Source organism: Oncorhynchus mykiss, chromosome 12 (assembly GCF_057628025.1).
Source record: "Oncorhynchus mykiss isolate SJ-2025 chromosome 12, ASM5762802v1, whole genome shotgun sequence".
Classification (NCBI taxonomy): domain Eukaryota; kingdom Metazoa; phylum Chordata; class Actinopteri; order Salmoniformes; family Salmonidae; genus Oncorhynchus; species Oncorhynchus mykiss.
The window spans coordinates 93,065,504-93,083,432 of NC_143033.1; the positions used below are offsets into that span (position 1 = coordinate 93,065,504).

General features: G+C 41.6%; 2 protein-coding genes across 11 annotated transcripts in view; both read right to left on the reverse strand.

The window, feature by feature from the left end:
- Nucleotides 1-746: 746 nt before the first annotated feature.
- LOC118938332 (uncharacterized) lies at nucleotides 747-7,908 on the reverse strand. Of its 2 annotated transcripts, none has more exons than XM_090194151.1 (10): nucleotides 7,749-7,908; nucleotides 6,704-6,781; nucleotides 6,565-6,597; nucleotides 6,257-6,343; nucleotides 5,583-5,680; nucleotides 4,718-5,007; nucleotides 3,841-3,969; nucleotides 3,533-3,628; nucleotides 3,340-3,414; nucleotides 747-2,730 (listed from the first exon to the last, which is right to left on the reverse strand). In XM_090194151.1, the coding sequence occupies exons 1-10, from the start codon at nucleotides 7,809-7,811 to the stop codon at nucleotides 2,588-2,590; spliced, it is 1,092 nt and encodes a 363-aa protein (XP_090050277.1). In that variant the 5' UTR covers nucleotides 7,812-7,908; the 3' UTR covers nucleotides 747-2,587. The 2 variants fall into 2 exon arrangements, with proteins under 2 accessions (XP_090050277.1, XP_090050276.1); XM_090194150.1 differs by having other exon boundaries at nucleotides 747-2,733.
- A 431-nt stretch (nucleotides 7,909-8,339) lies between these two features.
- The window catches only part of LOC110537856 (mitochondrial Rho GTPase 1-A), a 31,409-nt gene continuing 21,819 nt past the window's right edge, over nucleotides 8,340-17,929 (reverse strand). For 3 of the 9 annotated variants that reach the window (XM_090194142.1, XM_090194143.1, XM_090194144.1), the window contains exons 19-20: nucleotides 12,277-12,408; nucleotides 8,340-9,650 (exon numbers count right to left, since the gene is read on the reverse strand). In XM_090194142.1, the coding sequence (XP_090050268.1) occupies nucleotides 9,533-9,650; nucleotides 12,277-12,408 (250 nt within the window). In that variant the 3' untranslated portion in view covers nucleotides 8,340-9,532. Of the gene's footprint in view, nucleotides 9,651-12,276; nucleotides 13,727-17,929 lie in introns of all 9 variants that reach the window. The other 6 variants (XR_016485417.1, XR_016485416.1, XM_090194145.1 and 3 more) reach the window with 4 other exon arrangements.

The following is a 17,929-nucleotide window of genomic DNA, read 5'->3' on the forward strand; positions in this document are numbered from 1 at the left end:
GTGGTATGTGTCTCTATGGACGTGGGCCTTACTAAATGGACTGTTTGAAAATGTGAATTAAAAAAAAAATAGTAATTATGATAAACAAAATGTTTTACAAAATTATGTGAATCACATTTTTATTTGGCGACGGCATTGCGCGTAGTACCCCAGTTTGAGAATACCTGCTCTAGTAGAATACCTGCTCTAGTAGAATACCTGCTCTAGTAGAATACCTGCTCTAGGAGAATACCTGCTCTAGTAGAATACCTGTTCTAGTAGAATACCTGCTCTAGGAGAATACCTGCTCTAGGAGAATACCTGCTCTAGTAGAATACCTGTTCTAGTAGAATACCTGCTCTAGTAGAATACCTGTTCTAGTAGAATACCTGCTCTAGGAGAATACCTGCTCTAGGAGAATACCTGCTCTAGGAGAATACCTGCTCTAGTAGAATACCTGCTCTAGTAGAATACCTGCTCTAGTAGAATACCTGCTCTAGGAGAATACCTGCTCTAGGAGAATACCTGCTCTAGGAGAATACCTGCTCTAGTAGAATACCTGCTCTAGGAGAATACCTGCTCTAGGAGAATACCTGCTCTAGGAGAATACCTGCTCTAGTAGAATACCTGCTCTAGGAAGAGTGAATCACCCGTGTTCAAGAATGGCCTTTTTTTACCTTCATCCAGATTACAACCTCTCACTTTCAGTTATTTGAAAATGAAATAATCTCCAAAATATGTCTATTTTTAAAACAAGCAATAGAAAGCTGGTTGCAATTTCAGTTTAATCCACCAGAAAAGACAGAACAAATATTAGAACAAATACTATGGTTGAAATCAAATATACTAATTGATTTTAAAAAAGACAGTATAATCTTTGTAAATTATATCAGAAATAGGACTGGTGGAGTTATTTCATACATGCAGTTAACAAAAAATATATGGAAATGTCTGCTCTATCCAAAATTACAACCAACTGATTGCAGCATTACCGCAAAAATGGCGGAGGCAAGTGGAAAGGGGAGAAGGTAAGGAACTTGTCTGTCGGCCCTGCATTAAATACCAACATTTTTCTAAAGAAAATTGTGATAAATAACAAAGTATACCAGTTTCATTTAAGGACCAAAAAACACAGCCGGAGTTTTTCCATTTAAAATATTCTATAACATTCTTGCAACCAATAGAATGTTATATATATGGGGCTACAACCATCCCAGCTTTGCAGATTTTGTTGCAAAGAGACAGAATATTTGGATCATTTGTTTTGGTACTGTCCATATGTAGCTTGTTTTTGGTCGCAGGTTCAGAAAAATTGCCAAATTTACTCGGAACCAACTTTGCAAATAGCTCTGCTGGGTGATTTAAAAAGTCATAGTCAATCGATCAATAGTATAATAATACTCTTAGCAAAGGTGTTTATCTTTAATTTACAATCTGTAGAAACTATGAGTATAGAAAGGTTCAGAACTTTTATGAAAAATCACAGCACAGTTGAAAAATATATGGCAGCCAGAAATGTATTATTGATTGTATGTTTGTTTATTCCATGCGTAACTCTGTGTTGTTGTATGTGTCGAACTGCTTTGCTTTATCTTGGCCAAGTCACAGCTGCAAATGAGAACTTGTTCTCAACTAGCCTACCTGGTTAAATAAAGGTGAAATCTAAAAATCTAAATGGGATGGTCTTCAAAGATACAGTGAGGGAAAAAAGTTTTTGATCCCCTGCTGATTTTGTACGTTTGCCCACTGACAAAGAAATTATCAGTGTATAATTTTAATGGTAGGTTTATTTGAACAGTGAGAGACAGAATAACAACAAAAACATCCACAAAAACACATGTCAAAAATGTTATAAATTGATTTGCATTTTAATGAGGGAAATAAGTATTTGACCCCTCTGCAAAACATAGACTGGTCATTTCTTTGTCAGTGGGCAAACGTACAAAATCAGCAGGGGATCAAATACTTTTTTCCCCTCACTGTAGATGGGAGGGGTTGATGGTAGCTGAAGGCTGGGACTAAAAACAAACAGAAGATAACTAATGTAAAATACATTTTCTATTAAATGTATGTAGTATGTATAACCTGGAAGTGGAAGCCTAAGTATTGTTGGGTTAGGGGAACATAATAAAGAAGTCAAATCTATTTCATTTGTTTACTCCAATTAAGGGAGGGGTGGTAGGGTGAGGGGAACATAATAAAGAAGCTAAATATATTTAAATAATATATACTCTATATATTTATAAAAAATATACATGTGTGATTGGAAATGATGCCACAATGTATCTGCAGTATTAAATCTGATCTACCTCCTAAAAAAGAAGGATAGGGTCTGCCTGAATACTATAGTACCTCTCTCCTGACATTATATTCTAAGTGGAACACTTTGACAGTATACAGTTAGTTATTTAATATGGTATTTCCTTGACAGTAGATTGTATTGAAAGAGAAGTCAGTAGAATAGAATATCATGACAAATGAGATTTTTTTTTCATAAAATGTAAACATATTTAAATCTCTAACAGAATGCGTCAAGCTTTATAGAACAATTTGAATGAGGAAAACTCATTCAGTCTATATTATCCAGAGTCTATACTATATACCAGTCCTAAGAGCCATGACGAGCCAGCCCGTAGGTCTCCACAGTAGAAGCACCTGTTATCCAGCCCACCGTCCCTCCACCCAGACTGGCCATCATGTCATCCAGGAGGCCCCTGTCCTCCACCAGTATCTCACCTCCAGGGTAAGGCTCTGCTATGAGAGTGAGGGATAAAGACGTGTGTGTTTTTGTTAATACTGATGATGAGTCTGGTTAGGATTTTCATTGGGTAGATAGGGGGGAAATAGTGTCTACTTTGCTTCTGGTTCCTTTAAATAAAAGTATACCATTCTCAGGATATGTTTAGGGATCTATTCAATTCGAGTTCAGCCTCACAGCGTGATTTACATTTAAAGGCAATGTTTCTTTCTTAGCGGAGACTGCATTCACGGCAAATGCTGCATATGTCGGCTCAACTGTCTAAGGCACTGCATCTCAGTGCAAGAGGCGTCACTGAAGTCCCTGGTTTGAATCCAGGCTGCATCACATCTGGCCGTGATTGGGAGTCCCATAGGGCGGTGCACAATTGGCCAAGCTTCGTCCGGGTTTGGCCGGGGTAGACCGTCATTGTAAATAAGAATTTGTTCTAAACTGACTTGTCAAGTTAAATAAAGGATAAATAAAAACTAAAATGGTAAATGACCTTTACACCGTGCTATTCAAGAATATAGATTGAAAGGGCCCTTACATTTGTGTGTCTATAAAATTAGCAGAAATGTATGAAAAGGGAATTAGAACTAGAACGCTGCTGTCATACTCACCAAGTGTGTGTTCAGACATTTTCCTCATTAGGGAACTGGGGACGTCATAGATGCTCTCTGTCATCTCGCTATAATCTGAGATAGAACATGAAAATAAACCCAAATACACTTTAATTTGCTGGTAAACAAATGAAAAATATTGAACTAATTTAAAACCCAATCAATTGAAAAATAAACATTTTCATAATCTCACCTTGGCGGTCACTTGCCCTCCTATTGGACAGTGGGAAGTCATAGAGGTCCTCTCCATCAGTCAAGTCTTCATCTGATTGGTTGATGTGATACTCAGCTACAGAGGAAATGGCAGGTAGGTTTTTGGTCATTTATCAAACACAGACCATTAACATAAGTCATTATCATGTAATATGATGATATCTACTTGTATTTTATATCCTATACAGTGGTCTCCATAATGGAAGAATTTATGACATTTATGATGGATCATTTATTGATTTATGACATATAACAACACACTGATGTGACCATGAGGGTAGTACTCACAGTTCCGGGGGGCTGGTAGAATGTCATACTGATCCTCTTCCTCCTTACACTCTTCCTCCTCTTCTTCATCTCTCTCCTCCTCACATCTCCTTCTAAATCTATGGACACTGTCTTCATCCTCCTCTCCATCTGAAATTACAGTGAAAAGATGTTGCCATATTTCAGAGCTGAAGATACAGCTTGGCTCCCTGTTAAGGGAATTTGATCAATAATGACTAATTATGTATACATTTCAATCAGGACTGACTAATCAGAATACTATTATGTTACTGTATATGTATGAATGTTCTTTTAATCCTAGTACTGAATATAATGTGTGTAAATATAATCAAGAATAAGAACAACGACTGTCTGTTCATTGGTAGAAATGAATGAACTAAATCGCCAGACTGGCTAGAATGCTTATCTACACAGGCTGACCTTGGCTCTAGACGATGTGGGAAGGCTTGAGAACTATACAGCCTTTGTACCAGTGTCAAGAAGAGACGGAACAGTTTAGAAAACGCTGATGTCATTTTCAGTTTATAACCTGTGATAAAATGTATCATGGGCAGTACTCTCGAGAATAAACGCAGCTGGTTGATTTCAAAGACTGGTCTCTGTCCATTTTATACAAATAAGGGTCTTACAAATTCTTATGAATTGACAGAGTGTTTAATTTTAATTGGGTATTAAAACATAGAGGAATTTAATTCCTGTAACACTCCCCACCTCACCACCAAAGCATTAAATGCCACAACGTGCCCATTTCCTCTTTCCACTAGACAACCAAACCATTGATTCCCTCCAACTGCTTGGCACAGCAAATGTGAATGAAAAAACAAACACATTTCCACTTAAGTTTGCTGAGTTTACAGAGGATTGATGCTCTACTTACAATGTGAGATGGTGTTCTGGTATATGGCTTCCTCAATACTGGGCTCATCAGTGAGGGAGAGAGAGAGGGTAGCCCTGTGCCCCAGATTTTGGTCAGGGGTGAGGGGGCCAGAGAGGCACTGGGTAATCCTGTGTCCCTGGTTTAGGTCTTGGTCAGGGGTGGAGGGGTTGAGGGGTGCATAGAGGGGTCGATGAACCCCCAGTGGTTCCATCATGCTGTCACATTCTGAGCTGTTATAGGTGCTGAAGCGACCTCTGGCCTTCAGGTCATCAGACCTCACATCCTGCTGTCTGGAGACAAAACAGATGGACAGGCAACACTCAAATGGACAGAAATAAAACTGTTTCCCACTATATTTTATTAAACCAACATTTTTGCAGATAATGCATTCCAAGGCACTCAAATGCTGACCAGGAATACATAAAGCATTATCTTAGACAGCTGTTGCATAGGCTCTGTCTGCCACTGGAGGCTGCTGAGGGAAGGACGGCTCATAATAATGGCTGGAACGCAAACCATGTGTTTGATACCATTCCACAAATTCCACTCCGGCCATTACCACGAGCCCGTCCTCCACAATGAAGGTGGCACCAACCTCCTGTGCTGTCTGCATAGCAAATCCTCCCATATCTATATAGTAGTTTCAGGCTTCAAATACACCTGCACAGATTTCATCTATTCTAGCACTGTGATTGTTACAAACAGTTCTTTTTTAAGGTTTAACTTACGATGCTCATAGGTTATTTAGCCTAATTTGAATGAACCTTTTGGAAGTCGTTCTAGGTATGAGCTCCTGATAAATTACTAGTGTAATGTAATGACAAACAGTGCAGTAGTGTCTCAATAATCCTGAGCTTTCTGTTACCGTATGCAGCCTGGGTCTGTACCCCCTGGGCCTGAGAGATGCATGGCCCTCCACAGCTGGCCAATCCACTCCCTCCTCAGATCCCCTGTCTCTGCAGACTGCAGACACATGGTCAGGGGGTAGCAGGGATGCATTTAGTACATTGTTACAGTCTGAGTTAAAAAGATCATCCTTAGTTGTTAGAGGAAGTGTTAAATGACTTTAAGCAATCCAAGTACTGTAGAACACAGCTGGGTACTAGTTAGCCTAGTGGTTAAGAGTGTTGGGTTAATAACCAAAAGGTCTCTGGTTCTATTCCCCAAGATGACTAGGTCCAACATCTAGGTGTGAAGCACCTATAACCCTAATTGCTCTGGATAAGAGTGTCTGCTAAATGACTCAAATGTAAACAGCTGATAAAATATTTTAATACAGTTGAATTTATCTTTCTGAACAATGGACAGCTTCTTCACCTGGTACTTTCATTTGGGAAATTCCCATCAGTGAGTATGAAGTGACAGTAACAGACCACATCCTGAAACCACATGTTAAACCTACACAGGCATCAGCGCCCACACGGTTCTGTAATGACACTAGTAACAGACCACATCCTGAAACAACAGGGCAGCCTGCACAGCCCACACCACACGGTTCTGTACACCTGAAGTGGGAGTAGAGCTGTCTGTGTGACTCACCAGTACTTTCCTCTTCCCATTCTTCATGGTGATTTCAAACACGTAGTGCTTACGCTTCTCCCTCTGGATCTCACGCACAGACTGCACCTGACCCAACAACAACACTTCTATTTCAGACATAAAGTGCTATACATACTTGTAAATAGTATACTAATAAGCAGCTGTAACTAGGGCATATGGAATAGTGGGTAATGTTCATTGAACACAAGGGAAAGTAAAACGAAGTCCAGGACAATTGTTCCTGTCTGTCCGGCTAGAAGGACCAGGAAGGCTTTCAGACCAAATCAAATCAAATCAGTTTGACTTACAGTGTAGATGTAGTACAGGCCTCTTAGGTGTGACTGTGGGGGACAGAGAAGATCAGAAGACTATTACTACTTTGAACAGTGTAAATAACATTCAACTTCCCCTGAAAACGTTGAAGGACTTCTCACAGCTGATACTCACAGCACTCCCATGTTTCTTAGTGAAGAAGAATAATGTTGTGTTTTGGAGCCTGAACCAATAGGTTGACCACTTCATTTTCTAAAAGAGAAAAAACACAGACTCAGTGTCCCTCCAGACTCAGTGTCCCTCCAGACTCAGTGTCCCTCCAGACTCAGTGTCCCTCCAGATAGTGAAGAATTGATTCTGGATGCAAACCATGACTGACTGGCAATAACAGAGTAAAACACAGACTCAGTGTCCCTCCAGACTCAGTGTCCCTCCAGACTCAGTGTCCCTCCAGACTCAGTGTCCCTACAGACTCATTGTCCCTCCAGACTCAGTGTCCCTCCAGACTCAGTGTCCCTACAGACTCATTGTCCCTCCAGACTCATTGTCCCTACAGACTCAGTGTCCCTCCAGACTCAGTGTCCCTACAGACTCATTGTCCCTACAGACTCAGTGTCCCTCCAGACTCAGTGTCCCTCCAGATAGTGAAGACTTGATTCTGGATACAAACCATGACTGACTGGCAATAACAGAGTAAAACACAGACTCAGTGTCCCTCCAGACTCAGTGTCCCTCCAGACTCAGTGTCCCTACAGACTCATTGTCCCTCCAGACTCAGTGTCCCTCCAGACTCAGTGTCCCTACAGACTCATTGTCCCTCCAGACTCAGTGTCCCTACAGACTCATTGTCCCTACAGACTCAGTGTCCCTCCAGACTCAGTGTCCCTCCAGATAGTGAAGACTTGATTCTGGATACAAACCATGACTGACTGGCAATAACAGAGTAAAACACAGTAGTATGGAATATATTGGCATATATAGAAAGCAGTTGACAAAAATATTGTAAAAGTGATCACTTGTAAGTATTCATCAACACATCAAATCAAATGTTATTGGTCACATACACGTGGCTAGCAGGTGTTCATTTGAGTGTAGTGAAATGCTTGTGCTTCTAGTTCAGACAGTGCAGTAATCTAACAATTCCCCAACAACTACCAAGTAAACTGAGTCCAGTAATTGAGCTGTTGATGTGACAATTATTTCTACATATTTGTCTTACCATTGTATCTTTCCTTTTCTTCAGGAAGCCCTCGAAAAGCAGCTGTTGCCTCTCCGTTGACATCGTTTCAGAAGTTAACACTTATACTAAATCCTGTTATTAGTTCTTGTTCAGTATCACTAGTCGATGTGTGACTTCCCCCTTTCACTGAGAACTGGGATATCACTGGCTTCATCACCTGCACACTTCTCCATTCTGACCCACAAAATGCTTGTTTGTCCCCATGTTTGTCTTCAGTCACTCGGTATAGAAACGTATGGGATATTAAGGTCAAGTTGACGTTGACTGTGTGTGGTGAACTATACGCGCCTGCCTAGCCATTATACGTACCCACATTTCAGGTGTTTGTCCACTGAGAATTTTGAGCTCAATGAAGAGTACATTATTCTTCAAAGGATTCAATGTTAGTAAAAGCAGGCTACACTTCGTGACATGTTGTACAATGAAAATGTAAGTATGGTGGATTTGAAGAAATCAGATGACTCCAACATTTACACACTGTTCTGACACTGCTAAAAGATAGGGAATAGTTTGAGGGGGGATATTGTGTATGTTATATGAATGTATCAAATCATATTGCAGACACCTGTATCAGATCACACAGTTCTTTATTGTAAATGTTGGAAAAGTCAATGAGAATAAACAGTTCCATCCATGGTCCAAGGAGGGAGTCAGAGGTGCACTGCATGGCTGTTAATAACATAGTGTATGTAACCTGGAGGCATAACAGTGGAACAGACCAATAGAATCATAATATGAAAGGAAAAAATACAAATAAAACAAGTTGAGGAAGAAGCAGTCATGATAATGTTGTAGTCTTTTGTCTTTCAGAGTAAGTGAATGATGGATGTCATTATTAATAACGGCTTTGATAATACTAGATATACAAAAACACATGGGAAATTAACGCATTATCCTCTTGAAGTGCGTCTGTTTCATGCAATGCTGAACAAACCATTCCAAACTGATAAACCAAATAAAACAGGTTAATAAATTAATAGCAATTGAAACGCGTGCACGAAACCCATGACCTTTTCAACGTTACAAATGGCTTTGACTTTGCAGCTCTTCCTGTAGGCTCACTGTTGAGGTGTTACAGAACTGAATGCTTTGATCCTGGCAAGCTTTGTTCACGCCGTAATCTAGTTGGGTATTTCTCTAAGTACCCGAGCAAATATATATATTTATATATACACACACATCTATAAACAAATATTTTCAGTCCCTTTTGTAGTGAGTTGTATGCGGCTGCCTTCTTTGCTTTCTCCTGGGCTCTGGGGGTCAAACCAGCTAGCTATAATACTGACCTGAGAAAAAAGGCCGGGTTCTACACAGATTTAAAAACAACCAGCAACTACTACTGTCTGACCTGGAGAAGAAAATACCCCAAGACTAGACCAGATCACACGATACCAGAATGCCTGCAGTAGATTGATTAGATGGTGTTCAAAAAACAATGTGAGTTTGTGGTGACATTTTTTTCCCCAAAGAAAAACAAAAAACAGTTGATGACAAGTTTTTTTCTCTGTTTCAAATATATAAAATCAATCTATGGTTTCTCCGGTTTGTTCCTTCTCCGGTAGGGTGGATGTGGGATCAGGGCTGGTTCAGATGGGCTGGAAGTTCCGCTTCATTCAGTAGTTGTCTCTTTTTTGGGGAAGGGGAGCAGAGGATTGTGGGATGTTGGAGGTCATGTTTTCTTTCAGGGAGGGGGTGAGGGGTCAAAGGGCAGAGACTAGGCGGTGGGGGGGCGGGTCATCTCATGCATCCTGTGTCTGTCTTGATCATCGTTGTTTGAGGATAGCTCTGTACATAGCGAAGCCCAGGACTGCAAACACAGTTGCCCCCACGCTTGCCCTTAGCCAAAACGTAGAGCTCTTCAGGTCTGCCTGAGCCATGTGCCTGAGAAGAGGGGGGAGAAAGAGAGGGAGTGGGGGGATAAAGAAATGAATACAACAATACAGCCTCGTTTCCAAATCACATGAGGACATGTTGACAAATTACAAACCAAAGTTATGTTCTCTGAGCTTCCTAAACAAATCTCTACAAAAACAGAGGTACAGTCCAACTGTTCGATAGTACCAATGTTGTAGTACCAATACAACCTCTTTACATGAGGTTGTCTTCTGAAAATGAGATAGTATATCCTGTTTAACCAGGCTATCACAGACTAGCTCATTTTCAGAAGACAGCCTAGTTAAACGGTCTTCTGAAAATGAGCTAGTCTGTGATAGCCTGGTTAAACCAGACTGAATGCTGCGCACACCATTGTTTCACTTCCCTAGAATGGGAAGTTCAGCGTTCAGGCTAGTTTAACCAGGCTAAGTCTGTGATGCGAGCAGTACCGCATACACTAACATGTGAGTGGCTGTTACTGGAACATTAAATTTGTTTGGTCAATCTGACAATAACTCCTATTTATTGGGTGAAACCTCAAAGGCGAGGAAAGTATTGGCTATGGACAGAAAGAGTGAGGGATGCGGAGGAGGTTCTGCTTGGGAAACAGAAACAAGACAAAAGCCCTAAGTCCGGGTCACATTCAATAGGTACACGAGGTGGAAATGAACAAGCATTTTGACTGTACTGATTGAATATAGTGCCTCAGTTTCTAGGTCCACTGAGCACAACCCTGGCTATAACATACAGTACCAACAGTATGAGACAACAACATGGAGGGAAGACAGGAGGCTGAGAGGGGAGGGGGAGGGGGAGAAGGAGAGGGGAGGGGGAGAGGCTCTAGAAGCGAGAGGAATTTCTGAAGTGCAGAGGTTAGCAGAAAGCTCTAACTTATAAATTGCCAAACACACAATCTCGTGTTCACACTCACATTCTCTCCCTCTCACACACACACACTCTCTCTCACACACACTCACACACAGCTCAACAACCCATTAATCTTCACAGTGATATCTGACACAGCAGCAGAAACCCTAACCCATTCAAGCAGGTTTAGCAGGAAGAGTCCATTAGATAGACAACTGCCATCCTGCTTAACCATGACATGTACCTCAGAGGAAGAGAAATACCTTCCTCCCACCAGCATACTGCACAACAAAGCTTATTCAGCAAGCAGCCACACACAAACCAGACCAACCAGCTATTTGTAGGACTAAGACATTGACCTTCAAAAGTAATGATAGATGCCCATTAAGAAGGTAGTCAGTGAGTTCCATCAGGTACACTGGGTGAAAACAGATCAAAGGCTGGTGTTTATTAAAGGTTGAGGCCAAAGTACTTAGATGTAGCTCGTTATGTCTGTAGCCTTCATTATAATCTCCTCTTCATATAATAAGGGAGGCTACAGCAATCTCCTCCCCCAACAGTGCTTGCCGTTGCCACATCAACGTCCACCATACCTGCATCTACCCAGCCAGTAACAAACAGCTGTCCCTTAGCCCCCAGTTTGTCAGATGCTGTGTTTTACCTGGCCTGGGGCCCATAAGACTAGACAGAAGACTCCATGCTGTGTTTTACCTGGCCTGGGGCCCATAAGACTAGACAGAAGACTCCATGCTGTGTTTTTACCTGGCCTGGGGCCCATAAGACTAGACAGAAGACTCCATGCTGTGTTTTTACCTGGCCTGGGGCCCATAAGACTAGACAGAAGACTCCATGCTGTGTTTTACCTGGCCTGGGGCCCATAAGACTAGACAGAAGACTCCATGCTGTGTTTTACCTGGCCTGGGGCCCATAAGACTAGACAGAAGACTCCATGCTGTGTTTTTACCTGGCCTGGGGCCCATAAGACTAGACAGAAGACTCCATGCTGTGTTTTACCTGGCCTGGGGCCCATAAGACTAGACAGAAGACTCCATGCTGTGTTTTACCTGGCCTGGGGCCCATAAGACTAGACAGAAGACTCCATGCTGTGTTTTACCTGGCCTGGGGCCCATAAGACTAGACAGAAGACTCCATGCTGTGTTTTTACCTGGCCTGGGGCCCATAAGACTAGACAGAAGACTCCATGCTGTGTTTTACCTGGCCTGGGGCCCATAAGACTAGACAGAAGACTCCATGCTGTGTTTTACCTGGCCTGGGGCCCATAAGACTAGACAGAAGACTCCATGCTGTGTTTTACCTGGCCTGGGGCCCATAGGACTAGACAGAAGACTCCATGCTGTGTTTTACCTGGCCTGGGGCCCATAGGGCTGGACAGAAGACTCCATGCTGTGTTTTACCTGGCCTGGGGCCCATAGGGCTGGACAGAAGACTCCATGCTGTGTTTTACCTGGCCTGGGGCCCATAGGACTAGACAGAAGACTCCATGCTGTGTTTTACCTGGCCTGGGGCCCATAGGACTAGACAGAAGACTCCATGCTGTGTTTTACCAGGTCTGGGGCCCATAGGGCTGGACAGAAGACTCCATGCTGTGTTTTACCTGGCCTGGGGCCCATAGGACTAGACAGAAGCCTCCATGCTGTGTTTTACCTGGCCTGGGGCCCATAGGACTAGACAGAAGCCTCCATGCGGTGTTTTACCTGGCCTGGGGCCCATAGGACTAGACAGAAGACTCCATGCTGTGTTTTACCTGGCCTGGGGCCCATAGGGCTGGACAGAAGACTCCATGTAGATAGACTCCTCTACATTACTGATGGCGTGAACCTGCTGGATCAGACTGCACTCCTCGTCAGCCAACAGATAGGCTCCAACATCATGTAACCTTGTGTACACACACACACACACACGTGCACACAGTAGGGCAGTTCAACGCCAACCCCACACACAACGGGACATGACAACACCGCAGAACTCACCCCACAGCACACCACACCTGGTCACACAACACACCTGGTCACACACCACACCTGGTCACACACACCACACCTGGTCACACACACCACACCTTGCAGCTAAAAAGTCTTGTCCAATGCGGTGGCTGAGTTGGCAAAATGCCAGCCAAATAAAAGACAGGCTTCAGTCATAAGATTGATGAAGATACAGGGTTAGAAAATACTTTACATTCAGTTTATTCTCTGAATTTGTTGAAATAGGCTACTTTGAGTCATTACATGAGATATATATATATATATATATATATCTGAGGTAAACCAAAAACAGCGAAGATTCAAACCAATTAGGTGTTAAATACTATAGTATCTCAGCTAGTCAATGTGGTGTGACCGCCTTCAATAACTTCTGTATTAGTGGCATGCCATTTCTGGTGCGTTAATTCTCTTCTCCCAAGGTTAAACAGGCATTGACAAAGGAGTTAGCATGTAACACAATAGTGTTATAACAGGCATGCCTGGGTCCCCAGAAGCCATTGTAAACTTACTAGGAACCATTGTAACCCTCCCAAACCATAGCAATACATACAGTAATCTACACTCTCACACAACACACACTCTATTGTACAAGCATATACAAGCACAATGAAATGTCAACCCTTCAATGGTGAGCCACCACAAGCCATCCAAACCCTGCACATCATAAACCACACGCACTCAAACCCCAAGCACTAGGCTAGTTCCCATACTTCCCAATGCTCAAAACAGACTGCTGATTTGAGTGGAGCCTATGCATAGCCGTCCATAGGGGGGCAGTGGTGAGCTGAAGACCAAGGCAAGCCTATTGGAAGATGAGACAGACAGCGTCTAGACCAGGCCAACTCCAGTCCCCGGGGTCTGATTGGTGGCACACTTTTTCCCCAGTCCCAGCTAACACACCCGACTCCAATAATCACATAATCATGATCTTCAGTTTACAATGCAATTAGTTTCAATCAGCTGTGTTTGCTAGGGATGGAGAAAAGTGTGACACCAGTCAGGCCCCCGAGTACTGGAATTGCAGAGACAGACAGACAGCGTCGAGACAGACAGACAGACAGCGTCGAGACAGACAGACAGACAGCGTCGAGACAGACAGACAGCGTCGAGACAGACAGACAGACCAGACAGACAGGTGCATGCAACTAACAAGAAGTAAACACATGCAACAGTAACAGAAAGAGGGGCAGCCAAAAACGTGTGTATGAACACCTATAGGATGAAAACAAGACAACGGAAACACAATGAAATTACATGTGATCCATACAGTGTAAAATCACTTTGTGGAAGAAAAACATTTGTTGTTATACAAATTAAAATGTTTTTGTTAGTAAAAAAATAAAGTTTCAACCACAAGAGAAGCAGGATTGTAAAGAAGATAGTCTTATAAACTGTGTAGATGAATTAGGTTGTGATAACACTAGGGCTGCAGTATGTGCCACGTTTGAGAATGAATTTAGGGCCTAACATAGGACCTTATATAGACTAACTGTATCTTGTGGGTGTAAACTTAAGAAGTGAGAATCACTCAACAACCAATCAAACTGAAATCATCATAGAAATCAAACCATGCACATCTCTGGCGGTGGAAACGGTCAACTAAAAAAGATAGACATTTAGAAAATGCCATTTGAAGCAAATATTAACATCTACTTTCGTGAAGAGGAGAATAACCAGCCAGTCAACCCAAGCTGACTTCTATGAGGCTTTCAGTTTCACCAACAGCTTCAGTGGGGCGAAATGTAACCAAAACAGAAAGATCTGCAAGGTGACGTTTCTCCCTCACTCACTATGTAAAGTAGTCTTTAGTACAGATTTACGGTTTGCATATCCACTTAACATGATAGAAACACCATTCTTAAACGAAATGGCCAAGTTGGCTTCAACATCCACTTGTATGCTCAACTCTCCAAAGATCAATGACTTGCCAATAACTTCGACATTTTTTATATCTTAAAAATCCATGCATTAGTTACTTGATGATAGACTGCACCGTGTTGCTACAGGAGGGTAATCTACCCACAACCCATCGCCAACAGACTGCACACATGCATCTTCAGGTCAGACTGGCTCAAACGGAAAGCAACAACCACACGGTGGGGTCGACCACAACACACGGTTACCTCCCTGGCTAGCACCACAGGTGTTAGATGATGGTGCAGTGTTACCTTACAGTAGACCTATAGTATTATGATACCTTACAGCAGACCTATAGTATTATGTTACCTTACAGTAGACCTATAGTATTATGTTACCTTACAGTAGACCTATAGTATTATGTTACCTTACAGTAGACCTATAGTATTATGTTACCTTACAGCTGACCTATAGTATTATGTTACCTTACAGTAGACCTATAGTATTATGATACCTTACAGCAGACCTATAGTATTATGTTACCTTACAGCAGACCTATAGTATTATGTTACCTTACAGCAGACCTATAGTATTATGTTACCTTACAGTAGACCTATAGTATTATGTTACCTTACAGCAGACCTATAGTATTATGTTACCTTACAGCAGACCTATAGTATTGTTACCTTACAGCAGACCTATAGTATTATGTTACCTTACAGCAGACCTATAGTATTCTGTTACCTTACAGTAGACCTATAGTATTATGTTACCTTACAGCAGACCTATAGTATTCTGTTACCTTACAGCAGACCTATACTATTATGTTACCTTACAGCAGACCTATAGTATTATGTATGATACCTTACAGCTGACCTATAGTATTATGTTACCTTACAGCTGACCTATAGTATTATGTTACCTTACAGCTGACCTATAGTATTATGTATGATACCTTACAGCTGACCTATAGTATTATGTTACCTTACAGCTGACCTATAGTATTATGTTACCTTACAGCTGACCTATAGTATTATGTTACCTTACAGCAGACCTATAGTATTATGTTACCTTACAGTAGACCTATAGTATTATGTATGATACCTTACAGCTGACCTATAGTATTATGTTACCTTACAGCAGACCTATAGTATTATGATACCTTACAGCTGACCTATAGTATTATGTTACCTTACAGCTGACCTATAGTATTATGTTACCTTACAGCAGACCTATAGTATTATGTTACCTTACAGTAGACCTATAGTATTATGTATGATACCTTACAGCTGACCTATAGTATTATGTTACCTTACAGTAGACCTATAGTATTATGTTACCTTACAGTAGACCTATAGTATTATGTTACCTTACAGTAGACCTATAGTATTATGTTACCTTACAGTAGACCTATAGTATTATGTTACCTTACAGCTGACCTATAGTATTATGTTACCTTACAGTAGACCTATAGTATTATGATACCTTACAGCTGACCTATAGTATTATGTTACCTTACAGCTGACCTATAGTATTATGTTACCTTACAGTAGACCTATAGTATTATGTATGATACCTTACAGCTGACCTATAGTATTATGTTACCTTACAGCTGACCTATAGTATTATGTTACCTTACAGTAGACCTATAGTATTATGTTACCTTACAGCTGACCTATAGTATTATGTTACCTTACAGTAGACCTATAGTATTATGTTACCTTACAGCTGACCTATAGTATTATGTTACCTTACAGTAGACCTATAGTATTATGATACCTTACAGCTGACCTATAGTATTATGTTACCTTACAGCTGACCTATAGTATTATGTTACCTTACAGTAGACCTATAGTATTATGTTACCTTACAGTAGACCTATAGTATTATGTTACCTTACAGCTGACCTATAGTATTATGTTACCTTACAGTAGACCTATAGTATTATGTATGATACCTTACAGCTGACCTATACCGTCGCCCAGGGGTTCCCAAACTTTTTTACTCTGGGCCCCTTCCAACATCATGTCTATTTCTAAGGGCACAAGCACTGTTCATGACACAAACTGTTCACACCTCTCTTGTTGGTGGAGAGAATTTTGCAAGTTTAAAGCTTATTTCCTGCAATTCTAAAAAAATTGTCATAGTGTTCAAAGAACATTTTGCAGTTTTAAAGCAAATTTTCTTGCAATTCTAAACATTTTGCCATGTCTAATGTATATTTCTGTGATATTTGAGTGGCAAAAAAATTGAACAATATCTATGGGCAAAAAAAACCTAAATAAAAACACATCTGACATGGGCTAGTTGATCTGGATATTTCTGACAAGTTATAAATAGCTCTAAGTTATGCAATGACTAACATGACAAGAGGAACTGATGATGACCTACCCAATATTGAAAATGTACCTTGTGCATTCTACTGTTACAACTTTCAAGAGTAAGTTTAAAGCCGGACTGAGTTCCTTTATTTTTGGATCACTACCGTAGCTACCTACAGTGTCACTACCTACAGTGTTTCCCCAGTATTTATTTAGCCGCGGCGCACCACCACTGCAAAACTGTTGCCGCGGCGCACCACCACTGCTAAACTGTTGCCGCGGCGCACCCCCACTGCTAAACTGTTGCCGCGGCGCACCACCACTGCTAAACTGTTGCCGCGGCGCACCACCACTGCTAAACTGTTGCCGCGGCGCACCACCACTGCTAAACTGTTGCCGCGGCGCACCACCACTGCTAAACTGTTGCCGCGGCGCACCACCACTGCTAAACTGTTGCCGCGGCGCACCACCACTGCTAAACTGTTGCCGCGGCACACCACCACTGCTACACACACACACACACACACAGTTGAAGTCGGAAGTTTACATACACTTAGGTTGGAGTCATTAAAACTCATTTTTCAACCACTCCACAAGTTCCTTGTTAACAAACTATAGTTTTGACAAGTCGGTTAGGACATCTACTTTGTGCATGACACAAGACATTTTTCCAACAATTCTTTACATACAGATTATTTCACTTATAATTCACTGTATCACAACTCCAGTGGGTCAGAAGTTTACATGCACTAAGTTGACTGTGCCTTTAAACAGCTTGGAAAATTCCAGAAAATGATGTCATGGCTTTACAAGCTTCTGATAGGCTAATTGACATAATTTGAGTCAATTGGAGGTGTACCTGTGGATGTATTTCAAGGTCTACCTTCAAACTCAGTGCCTCTTTGTTTGACACCATGGGAAAATCAAAAGAAATCAGCCAAGACCTCAGAAAAAAAATGGCAGACCTCCACAAGTCTGGTTCACCCTTGGGAGCAATTTCCAAAAGCCTGAATGTACCACGTTCATCTGTGCAAACAATAGTACGCCAGTATAAACACCATGGGACCACGCAGCCATCATACCGCTCAGGAAGGAGACGCATTCTGTCTCCTAGAGATGAACGTACTTTGGTACGAAAAGTGCAAATCAATCCCAGAACAGCAAAGGGCCTTGTGAAGATGCTGGAGGAAACAGGTACAAAAGTATCCACAGTAAAACGAGTCCTATATCAACATAA